Source organism: Sceloporus occidentalis, unplaced genomic scaffold (assembly GCF_023333645.1).
Source record: "Sceloporus occidentalis isolate IW3139 unplaced genomic scaffold, rSceOcc1.0.p SCAF_42, whole genome shotgun sequence".
NCBI lineage: Eukaryota > Metazoa > Chordata > Lepidosauria > Squamata > Phrynosomatidae > Sceloporus > Sceloporus occidentalis.
In genome coordinates this window covers 1068458-1081070 of record NW_028317022.1, presented here as the reverse complement: position 1 = coordinate 1081070, position 12613 = coordinate 1068458, and the positions used below count along the sequence as shown (strand labels likewise).

Here is a 12613-nt window from a genome sequence, read left to right as displayed (position 1 = left end):
ATTTCCATTAAAAACAATGGTAAGTGTTTAGCTTACATGTAAGCAAGCACAGCATGCTTAGGTCATTCTTGCAAGTTAGAAGATAATTCCAAGTTTGGCTTCGTGGCTTATGGGCTTTCACTAAGTGTGGGATCCCATACAACCAGATCACTATGCGTATCAAAGCAGAAAGAACGGAACACAGAGTTCTACTTGGGCTTCTAGAAAGTATTAGAAGCAGCACCAAATATTCACGTTGACACAGTGTTTTTGGTCTGATATTGTCTTGAAGCATGTAGAATAATATATATATATATTTGTCCATTTCAACCCAGTGCTGTTAATCCTTTTATTGCAAGTCAGTTGGATAACCACCAGCTTTTCTACATGCAGATATTCTGGAAAATATTTAGAACATGGTAGGAATACCAGTAGGTTACCATTTTCCTGGTATGGGCACTCCGCATTCATACCAGCCAACATAGTTATGGGGAGTTCCATAGCCAATTTGACCAAACTTCACTGGTTCTTGGATGTAATGCCGGTAATAGCCTGTGAGTTTAAAAAATAATATGTTTAGTGGCTTTTTTGAAAATTGTAAAATGTTATTTTCTTCCTACAACAGGAAAAGAGTGATATTACAGGGATGATTTTAAACCTATCAACAAAATGCACCCACAAATGCAAGACAAGAGGCTGTTTTATAGAAGTTTTTATAAAAGTACAAAACAAAGCATTTAAAACTATATTATTGCTTGAGCAGACTGGATGGGCCGAATGGTTCTTATCTGCCATCACTTTCTATTGTCATAGTTTCTGCTGCTTTTGACGCTATGGAGCACCCTCTTCTTCAAACTTTTTCACAATCTTGGTTTCTATGACAGTGTTTTTGCATCCTACCTTACTCATTGCACCTTTAGTATCTCCCTTGCCAGTGACTCTTCCTCTCCCCTCTCAACTGTTGTACCCAAAGCTCAGTTCTAAGGCCTCTTCTGTTCTCAGTTTACCTACCTTCCTTGGCTAATTTTTACCATTTTGGCTTTCAGCACAACTTGTATACTGGTGATCTACCTATCATCTCATGATCTCTCTTACTCTCTCTTAACTCTGTTACTAACTGCCTTTCCTCTGGATCTCTGCACAGTTCATAAAATGTAATCTCTTCTTATCCTCGCACCCCCATTTCTAATAGACCTTTAACATTTTCCCTTAGTGCAAATGGTGAAATCATCCTGTCCCCACACACTTGCTGCCTGGGTTTCACCAATCTGTGTAAAAAACTTTTTTTAACCCTGTTTGAGCAAAACCCTCCCAACCTTTTTGCATAAGTCAAAATAGTTATGCTATGCACTACTTGTTATGTCCTGTTTACCTATTGTACAGTGGTATGGAATGTGATGACGCTATATAAATTCAATAAATAATAATAAATACATTCTGCAAACACTCTAGCACCAAAGGAATCCATGAGTTGAGTGGAATAAGACACAAGTGAAAAGCCTTACTTACCATCAACCATTGGTAGTATGTCTATTTCAGAAAGTGGTCCTGTCCGTCCCTCCATGTATGAATCCACAAATTGACAGTGATCCTCACCTCTTCCCCAACTATCTCCTATGCTGTAAAACGTGTCTGACAAAAAAAAATAACAGACATTATTTTAAATTATTTGCTTCTGCTCAATTGGCCAGTTACAGAGGACACAGCATCCACAGACTGCATTAAAAGAGCACCTTCAAGACACATCATATCCTGGTGGCTGTAGTATAAATTGTAGCCATGAATGGGCTGCTGAGGGTGCTGCCTAGAGCAGGGAAAGAGGGATCTGGACTAGAACAACCATATCTCTCAGCTGTTCCACTAGACAGGTGTCTTTGTGATTTAGGGCCTGGCCACAGCCTCCCCTCCAGAGAGGGTCTTTTTTCTAGTGTTTTGCATACTCTGTGCTGAGAGCTGGTGCACAGGAGAAGAGATACTGTGTAGGTTGTGCTGGCTGTGCTGGCTTAGCATAGACAAATGTAGTGGGCCAATTGCCAGAGACATCTTCCCAACAGGCCTGAAGAGCAAGGGCTCACCAGGGAGCCAGATCACCCAATAGGGCAATCTGCCCCTGGTAATGTATTGTAGGGGCTGCCCTAGGTCAAGTTACCCTTGGTGGGAATATGCTGCTGAATTCCACACCTGCAATCTGTTTCATCACGGCTGCTAGGCCCAGCAAGTTTGTTTACTTACTAAGAGAGGGCAAGTCAAACATTTAATGTGAACCCCCAGGTACATAGCAACCCTACAAACATTCAGAACTATCCAGAGAAAGAGAATGATTTGTTCAACCCCAGATTATTCTCCATTCTCTCCCCTTATGATTAACTGAACTAAAGCTAGGTAATGGAGCCGATTTAACTCTCATGCTGCATAGAAGTATGCATGATGTAACATCATATTCCCCCTTTAATTCCAAAGACCAACGCACTGCAAGGGAGCTGTGACAGAGAGATCTGCCTCCAGTTCCTTCACATCTGAAGAAATAATAATAAAACAGTATCAGCCCTATTTCTGCCACACAGGCCATGCTTTCTTGTGCTGGAACCATAAAGTTGGCTTTATGGTCCTGGGCATTACCACTAGATAATCAATACATTAGAAATTAAAATAAACATTTTTCACATTCTTGTCTTACCTCGTAGATTTTCACTTAGGTAAATCTTATACCTCAAGGAATTGCACAGGACAACACCAACAAACTTTCTGTACCATGTTCTCTTGACATATTGTTTGCCATTGCAGCCAGAGAAACTAGAATCATGCTTGAATGCAAAGGGGATCCATATTGGCTCACCACCTTCAAAAAAAGAAAATAAAAATAAATAATTTGCTTATTTTGTACAGTACCAGACTGTTTACCACAGTCTTGTGGTAAACAATTGAGCCAATGGTATTACTTGCCTCCTATTTAGAAAGCAAATTTAACATTAATGCAACCTTGTACCAGACGCAAAGGTCCCTACTTACGGCTCAAATGGATGGATAGATAGATAGACAGACAGACAGACAGACAGACAGACAGACAGACATATATTACCTGGAGGCCTCACAATAAGTAATGGGTTATCTGCAAAATTAAAGGAAAATTGAGTGTTAATAATCAACAGTCACAAATATATTCAAATGTGCAATAATAATAAGTCTCCATTTCCTCAGTATATACTTATATCAAAGTGTGTACCTGATTCAGTAACAAATGACACAGAGGGGCTCACTGGTCCAAACCCATAGGGATTCTTTGCTTGAATTTTGAAGTAATACCTATAGAGGATAAAAGTGTAATATTGTATAAATACAAATACCCACCCCCAGGCTTTCTTCTGAAAGCAAGGAACATTTTACTTCTTGCACATGCTCAGTAGGTCTACTATTATACTAAATGGGAGATGGGTGCTCATCTTTCATTCAGAAGAATAGTAGACATACTGAGCATGTACAAGAAATTGATGAGGATACCAGCAGCCAATGACATATATGATATCTGAGCATTGAGGTTTTGCTAGCATACATATAATTGCCTTCCTGATTTCAGTAGAGACAGCTATGCAAGGTCTAAAATGACAGCAGACTCATTTGTGTCAGTAACTAAAGAATGAATACTCCCATTTGCATGCAGTAAACTACCGTATTTGCTCGATTATAAGACAACCCTGATTCTAAGATGACCCCCCAAATCTGAATATTAATTTAGGAAAAAAAGAAAAAGCCTGAATATAAGACGACTCTATAGGAAAAAAGTTTTACCAGTAAATGTTAATTCATCTAAACTATTTTTTTTTAATAAAAGCTATGATTGAGAAAAATATTTTGGTTTTATTTCCTTCTATTTTCCAACCTGCCCCCCAGTTATGCACATCTGCCCCAGAAATGGCTTATACCCACTATATGCCACTGTGCCCCATGATATGCCTTTTAACCCTATATGCCACTGTGCCCCATGATACGCCTTTTGACCCCCTATGTGCCACTCGGCCTCCAGAAATGCCTTATACCCCTATATGCCACTCTGGCATTTAGAGGGTTAAAAGGCATATTATGGGGAAGAGTGGCATATAGGGAGGTTTAAGGCATTCAGGAGGCAGAGTGGCATATAGTGGGTTAAAAAGGCATTTCTGGAGGCAGAGTGGCATTAAGGGGGTTAATAGGCATTTCACAGAGCACTCTGCCTCCAGAAATGCCTTATGCCCCCCATTTAACACTCCCCCCCCAAAACTTACCGGTGCTTCTGACTTCCCTGTCATGTAGCCGGGGCAGCGTGTAGATCCCACGCACTTACGCTGCAGCGGGAAGGAGGCGTGGCTAGCAGCGGGGGTTGTCTGTGTCCATTGCGCAGACAACCCTCGACTGTCAGAGATCAGAGTTCCCCGCACCGGTGCGGGGAACTCTGATCTCTGACAGCCGGGGAAGGTCTGCGCGATGGACGCAGACAACCCCCGCTGCTAGCCACACCTCCTTCCTGCTGCAGCGGAAGCTGTCTACACAAATCGCGTAGACATCTACACGCTGCCCCATCTACACACCGGGGACTCAGAAGTACCGGTAAGTGGGGCGGGGGGGGAGACAGGAGGATCCAGGTCCCCTGCAGCTGCGGGGGATCTGGATCTTAGTCGTCTCATAGTCAGACCTATTTGAGGTCTGATTATAAGACGACCCCGCATTTGCTCTGAAAAAAACCTTGTCTTATAATCGAGCAAATACGGTACATTGGAATCTATGCAAAAAGCCTTAAAGATTGTCCCTCAAATTTGTATATATATTTTATTTATTTTTAAGGCTTTTTGCATAGATTCCAATGTACCGTATTTGCTCGATTATAAGACGAGGTTTTTTTCAGAGCAAATGCGGGGTCGTCTTATAATCAGACCTCAAATAGGTCTGACTATGAGACGACTAAGATCCAGATCCCCCGCAGCTGCAGGGGACCTGGATCCTCCTGTCTCCCCCCCCGCCCCACTTACCGGTACTTCTGAGTCCCCGGTGTGTAGATGGGGCAGCGTGTAGATGTCTACGCGATTTGCGTAGACAGCTTCCGCTGCAGCGGGAAGGAGGCGTGGCTAGCAGCGGGGGTTGTCTGTGTCCATCGCGCAGACAACCCCCGACTGTCAGAGATCAGAGTTCCCCGCACCGGTGTGGGGAACTCTGATCTCTGACAGCCGGGGAAGGTCTGCGCGATGGACACAGACAACCCCCGCTGCTAGCCACGCCTCCTTCCCGCTGCAGCGGAAGCTGTCTACGCAAATCGCGTAGGAATCACAATTCCTACCAAGTAATATTAACACAACACACCAAATTAAGAAATATATTTTACAAGTTCAGTGGGAAAGTGTTTCTTTCTGGACCCAGCATTTGGCGAAAAATGCCAAAATATTTAATATATTTTTCCCTAAAACAGATGTCCACAACATGATTTACTTAGTGTTTTCTCATGTCTTTCCAGTTTTTATCCCCTCTCACTTTTTTTACACAGCTGCATCACACATTTACATATTAGTTGTGTTCACTCCTCTTGGCAACTTCCCTAAATGTTATTGAACAACAACTCCCATAGCCCAAACTAAACAGCTAGAGAAAAGTAGACTGCATTCCTCTCTTTTACAAAACCTGAACAAATTGTAGTGCACAGATGAGAAATGTCTAACTTGACCATTATTTCCCACAAAGTAACTGAATGATTTAATATGAATTTTGCACGATTTGGCAAAAGCATAGCCAAGTCAGGCCAAGTTTACATTATATAATAATATTATTACTGTACATAAGATTTTCTCTGCGTAGCAAATTGTTGGCTGGCTGTTGACTGCTTTATTGTGTTTATCGTTCATCTTATGCTTTACTTCCCATCATTTTTAGAAAAAAAACAATTCAATCATAACTGAAAAACACCTGTTAATTGTAATTTTTACTTGTTGAAATATTTTTTTTGTGTTATACACCAAAGGCATAATGAGGTCTTTATCCAAATGTCCCTTTATTTGCCAAGATCATTTTCTAATGTTTTATCAGTATACATTTAGTTTGGTCCTTAACCCCTTGAGAACCGGGCTGTTTTCTTTTTGTACCCTTCGGGACTGAGGCTGTTTTAACATGTTTGCAGTACTCATAATGAGCTGAATTTTTTCTCTCTTAGACAAATTATACTTTGGGGTTTTTTACAGGACAAGAAGGGCTTTCTTTAGATACCATTATTTAGATAATATCATTTAATTTCCTATTTAAAAAAATATTGAAAAATAGACTCTAATATTTGTCCTGAGTTTAGAAATGTCCAATGTTTTTTTGTTTTCTTTTTGCATGTTATAGAGCAATAAGCATAGGTAGCATTTTGCTATTTCAAAACCAGTTTTTCCAAATCTGGTAATCCTGCCCTCATGTCCTATTTGGGACATATATAAAGCCGACCAATTCAATTTACTCTGATCAAATAATACATCTTTCAAAACTAGAAGGTATTGCAAATGGTGGTATTTTAAATATTTCCATGCACTAATTCTACCACCAGCCTTTAGCAGAGTTTGTGGTAGTCATATGTTATGTGTTTTTTACTTCACATTTTACTTCAGGTATGAATTTATAGCTCTTGGCATATGTCACACTATGCGCACTTTGAGTCTTTTTTCCAGACCACCTGAAATTCTCACACAACGCAGCGCTAAAGGTGGCTGTGATGACTATTCTGCACATGCATTCAATTGAATGTCTTATCTGCAGGGCAAATAGCTTGAATGCAAAGAATGTTGGATCTACTTACTTTCAACCATAACACCTACATTGTGGCAAACCTTACACAAATTAAATGACTAGTCAGGTCATAAAAATAAATAGGTGGGGACTCTAGCATTTTTTTTTTTATTTACTTGAAAAAAATGTTTTAATCTTCTGTAAAGACTGTAGAAAAAGCCATATGTTTTGTTACAGTTACGTAGCAAAAATTAATTCACAAATGACCTACCTGGCCATTATTTGAGTTCTTCCAAACATCAGAAAAATACTGCTAGAAGCATAGACTTAATATTGAACTTTTGAGTGTCTAAGATACCAGCATATGATCTCTATTTCGGTGTCCAAAATAGATTTGGCCCTAGTGATAGGACAGGGGCACTTTGTGAATAGGTACAAAATTAAAACCACTCAAAATCAGAGCTGAATCTAATGGATACTCCACACACAGTACATAATCATAAATAAGCATAAAAGTAAACACAACTCCTGCAATCACTGCTAAAATCACAGTTGAAAAGTGAAGATCTGCTTCTTATAAAAATGACTTTTGCTGTTATATTGTGTGAATGTTGAGTGTTCACTTTTTTTGCTAAACTAAAATTTATAGCACTGAACTTCCTGAAACCTGGTTCTTCCATTAATTTTCATTGTAAAAAACAGATAACAATGATATTGTATCTCCATCATCCGTCTCTATTTGGCAGTGAAAGTAGAATGGATAGACTGTAAGTGTGGGAATGTTGTACTTCCAATATCACAAATTAACTTTAATAGTGATTAAATCCATCTTCAAATAAATTTCCATCTATTTTATGCTCAGAAGGTTAACTGCTTAACTCTCTGTGTACCAACTATTGAGTTACATGATTTTGAGATAGATGTGGAGTCCATCTAAACGAAGTCAGCAGATGTTGTCATAAATTATCCTAGGAGACCAGCCACACACAGCAGATTTGTCTCCCACTAACTGTTCCAACAGGTGGTGAGCTCTAAATCTATCAAATGTTTTTTGTTTTTTTTGTGAAAATATTTTTTTATTCATTTTGTAAATGTAATACAATTTAGGAGCATACATTTCAGGGTACAAATGTCTCAGAGGAGTAGCTAGGGGTGTAAGCTGCCTGCTTTACAAAGTTCTGTGTATGTTTATATGTCTTCATATATTTTACAAGTCTTCTGGATGCTTTAGGTACATGCCACATGTATTCCCTTTATACAATCCTCTTAATTCCTCCCCACCACAATATTAAGTGAGCTGTAAATCCCAGGGGAAGAGCCAGGTGGGAGAAAAGGGGGGGGGATCAGGTCCGGAAACGGCAACCGTCTGTATCACCTGAGTCCCCCGCTGACAAACCGGCACTCCTTTCATCTGATTGTCAGAGGTCTGTAAGAGCTCCTCAAAGGAACGGATCTCTTCCGCTCTAATCACTCAGTCCCTTAGGCATTCACGTGAGGGGATGAAGAGTTTGGGGGCATTTAGTTAGTGTTTAACTGTAGATTTGTAGTAGTGAGAAATTAGTCCATCGGTGTGATGTAACAGGTAACTTGCTGGTCTAAACAGTGGAGGGTTGTCTGTTAATTCTCTAAGAATGTCTCTGATTTGCTCCCAGAATGACTTAATCTAATCTTAACTCATATGTGTAATATGGTACATTGTTAAATCTATCAAATGTATTGTATATTACACAATTCTGAGGAATACACCATAGGCCAAGGATAATATCACTGTATGTCTACCATTGCCAATATGTTACTAATATTGTTTATTATGCTATTTGATGCTATGTGGGCTAGTGGTGCCCTTAACGGCAGCTAGCCCCATACCTGTGTGTGGCTAGCTTCATAACCTCTCCAATGCATCTCCCCCAGAAGAGTGAGCGCTCTTGGTAGCCTGACCTGCCATGTTCCCAGATATGGCAACCTAGGCCAGTTACTCTTACAGAAGGGGGTACTCTGGTATTTCACAATCTAAAGTAAAGTCAGTGAGACAATATGCTTCCAACACAGGCACAGTGGAAGAGCAAATACAATGAGCACCAAAAACTTATGGTTATTAATTAAATGACAAGTATTGAAACAATTTGCTGAACTGTCAATTTGATCATTGGACAAGATATGATACCTTGTGTTGGGCTTCAGGTTTTCTACAGGGAAACTGGTTGCTGCTGCATTTCGAGTCGACCACTTGTTCCTCAGAAAGTCATCATAAGAAGCACTGTAGACCAGGTATCCTGTAAGTGTGACAAGAAACCAAGACTATTATTCTTGGTTATTTCTTATTAGGGTGAAGCATTTGCTGCAGAAAGATAATGACTAAGAACTGAAAAAAGAGAGGAATTGCTCTCCATGCAATATATTTTCATAGACCTTATCTCAAGAGCACTTCTTACCTGAACTGTCTCATGTTATTCTCATGCACAGATGTTATATTTTCAATTAGAACAGTGATAGACAAGGGTAGCTCCCCATCTGTATATTGTATGTGAAATATGGTTCTTCAATAGACTACAATGAACCTGTTGGCCACCCTACTTTTGTCCAAACAATATTAATAATGATGCTTTAATATAGATGTGTTATGAACAGGGGTGGCTCTAGGTTTCCAGGGGTTAAGGAAAGCAACCATGCATTGGCATACTTGCACATCTGGAAAGTGTTTTCATGGGAGGTTTATAGATATATATAGTTAGGGTCGTAAATACAGTACTGAAAAGCGATGACTAATAAATTCTCAAGTTCATGACTTTCAGAATTTCCTCTTTGGTAATAAAGGTGCATGCAAGTTATTGAAGAGTGCTTCCTATTCTTTGATGTAAGGAAAGGGAAACAGAACCCTTATGAATGCAAACAGCAAGAGGCCAGAACAAGATTAACTATGTGTTATTTTACATTCCAAGTCTTTATCATAATATTATCTACATATGCAGAATAATGTGCATTTCGGTGTTTGGCGATTAGGAAGATTGGTAGGAGATTTCCAATCCACAGAAACCCTACTGTCACTGGACTTAGCAGGAAATGAGCACCTTTTTCCCAGAATGTTGACATGTTCCAGATTCCTCTTACATTACATCACATTTGATAACATTCATAAATTACATTTTCTGAAGTTCTGGGTAGACTGAAGAACAGAGATAAGATTATTTTAGCAGTATGACATATATTGGCTAACTTCCACGTTTCTTTAAATTAGCTTTTTACTTCATATAGTGATCAGTTTTTTGTATATTACGTTACGCATGGCATATGTTCTGTTTCTTCATACAGAAAAATGTAAAACAATGTTAAGGACATGTGTAAATTCAAAATATAGTACTAAAATTTCAAAAATTAGTGCCCTATTTTTGGCTCAGCACTCTAGTTATATAGAACTATGTTCCAATGGCACTTTGTGTTAGCTAATCCAATTTTAAGTTTGAAAATTGAATTGATCATTAGAAAACTATTTTGCAATTATGTTACTCTCTCTCTCCCTCACTGCCTCTCTCTCCATTTCTTTCCTCTCGCAAAGCGAGAACTGTATTAGTGTTTTCTACATGGTTACTAACCTTCTTTCTGTGGATTTTAAACAATGGTTTTTTTTTGATAATTAACAGGGTTTGTACAATTAGTAGAGGGGTGGCCTATATGTCTATATATATATAATGGGTTTTTTATACTTCTGTTTAGTTTGTCTTGAGGACAGAAATGTCAACATTTCACTTTTTTTGCTATATAAATAAAGGCAAAAAGTCCCATGAGTTATGCTGCTCTTCTGCTTTCATAGATAGCTTCTATTTGATCAATGGAGGCACCAAAGAATATTTGTTTGTGGACTCCTGATAGAGTGATACATTTAATTATATATATATATATATATATATATATATATATATAAATATATATATATTATATATATATATCTTACATGGAATTTTTTCTTAAACAGTAAATTCCTTGTCACATGTATTGTATTTCAATCAGAGACAGACTATCCAGCATTCTTACTCCTGTGCTTATAGAGCATCTTTTCCTCCTAGACACAAGACTATGAGCAGGAACAGCAAACCAACTGCGAGTATAGCTGACCATTTTTCAAGCGGTGAATTACTGGCCCATTCATAAAAACACCCCTGGACATTAGTCTACAATTTAATGATGGTAGTATTCAGCAGAGAGTTGCTATTTACATAAACGGTACCTGTGATGAAATCTCCCTTCTTGGGTTTGGCCCAATCTAAAATGACGAAGGAATGGCAGCCTTCTACAGCCACAACAGTGATGTTGTAGGATATATTCTGGGGAGGTAAAACTCCCTCTTTGAAATCCTTAGGTATGATGTCCTCTAAATTTTCTACTTGGAAGTGGTCAAGAGCATCTGTCAGTGAGCAGGGAGTGTTTGGATCTTTACTTATGTATGACACATAAGGTGCTGAAAATATAAATACAGCATATTAAGTCAACAAAAAAGAATACAGAGTGATGTTAGTAGAGAGCGAATACAATGGAATTTTAGCATATTAATGAATATATTTCTTAATAAGTTATTGTACACATATGGAGAAATTGTTAAAAATGAATAATATATTACAACTACCCACCTGTGAATCTCTTCTTTCCGGCAACGTCATATTCTGACACCAAGTTAGTACCAAATGATTTAATTTCCGGCTCCTCTGTGAAAGATGGAGGTTTTGTTGTTGTTTTCACCGGTGGTTGAGTTGTCTTTATTATTTCATAATCTGTATACACAAGCAAATTATGTTTTTACTGTAAGTAACTGTACTATTTTAAAGGAAATACTTTAAAAACACGTATCTTGCCGCCTTTTTACTAACCACAACTGTATGCAAGCTGTATGACAATATCTTGTTGAGAAAACCTTGTAATCATGTGCAGTTTAATGCATAGGATAGCTATGTAGTCCCTTTAAATTTTGTGTTGTTCCCCCTTGCAAATGCATGGGGGATTCTGCAGGATATGCATTCTTCTTTAGGGAGCCTGTCAGGCACAGTAAACTGTCTCTTTGTGTAAAACAATGTCTCTTTATGCAAAACAATGCTGGTTAAGTATAAAATATTACTCTGGACCAATGTTTTATAGCGGTCTTAAGGAAACGACTTTTTAAACTTTGTACCAAACCACATTTTAAGTAAATGGAATATATTTTTTTGTTATGACAGTATTTAGCAACCCAAGTTAAACAGTTATTGGTCACTTACGTACGATATCTGCTTCCATTGTATATTTATTATGGGAGATGTAAAGGGTGCTTAACTGTCTATATTCTTTCCAAAGGGGGCTTACCACTCACACAACTAAAACTCCAGCTGTTGGCCAAGCGTTAAACATTGCCTACAACCTACACATCTAATATGAGCAGTTAAATAATAAAACATTTAACAGACATTGGCTTTTGTTATAAGAACAATAGAGCTCAATGGTTTGCTTTTTTTTAATAAAAAACATTTTATAATATATTTTAATAAATGCGACTTTTATGGAAACGGAAATTCATTGTACCTGTAACAGTCTCTACTGCCTCAGTGGAAACAATAAAATCTTGACCAGAGAAGCTGTCTGTGTAGAGAAAATGAAAAATGTGTATTGAAACATATTTTATATCTTGAAAAACAGTATTAAAACGTTGTAAAGTTTTTTTTTTAATTAAATGAATCATTGCATCAATGTTTGAATATATTAGAACACTCATGAATAACTTTCCTTTTCAAAATGAATCTGCTCATGCTGAGGCCCCCCTGTAGCCCTAATTAATGTTCATCTTGTTTTAACCCATTTCGTTCATAACTAATTATGAACTTATTATACCTTATTATCCAAAGTGCTTTAAATTTATAAATGCTAAATCGTATAAGCTATTTTCCGGATAATT

General features: G+C 38.1%; 1 protein-coding gene across 1 annotated transcript in view; it reads right to left on the bottom strand.

The window, feature by feature from the left end:
• Positions 1-415: 415 nt before the first annotated feature.
• The window catches only part of LOC149289855 (fibronectin type III domain-containing protein 1-like), a 52564-nt gene continuing 40366 nt past the window's right edge, over positions 416-12613 (bottom strand). Inside the window, exons 12-20 of the mRNA XM_089490129.1 lie at positions 12244-12300; positions 11322-11462; positions 10922-11152; positions 8864-8972; positions 3203-3282; positions 3059-3088; positions 2657-2818; positions 1489-1611; positions 416-531 (exon numbers count right to left, since the gene is read on the bottom strand). Coding sequence (XP_089346255.1) covers positions 416-531; positions 1489-1611; positions 2657-2818; positions 3059-3088; positions 3203-3282; positions 8864-8972; positions 10922-11152; positions 11322-11462; positions 12244-12300 — 1049 coding nt within the window. The remainder of the gene's footprint in view (positions 532-1488; positions 1612-2656; positions 2819-3058; positions 3089-3202; positions 3283-8863; positions 8973-10921; positions 11153-11321; positions 11463-12243; positions 12301-12613) is intronic.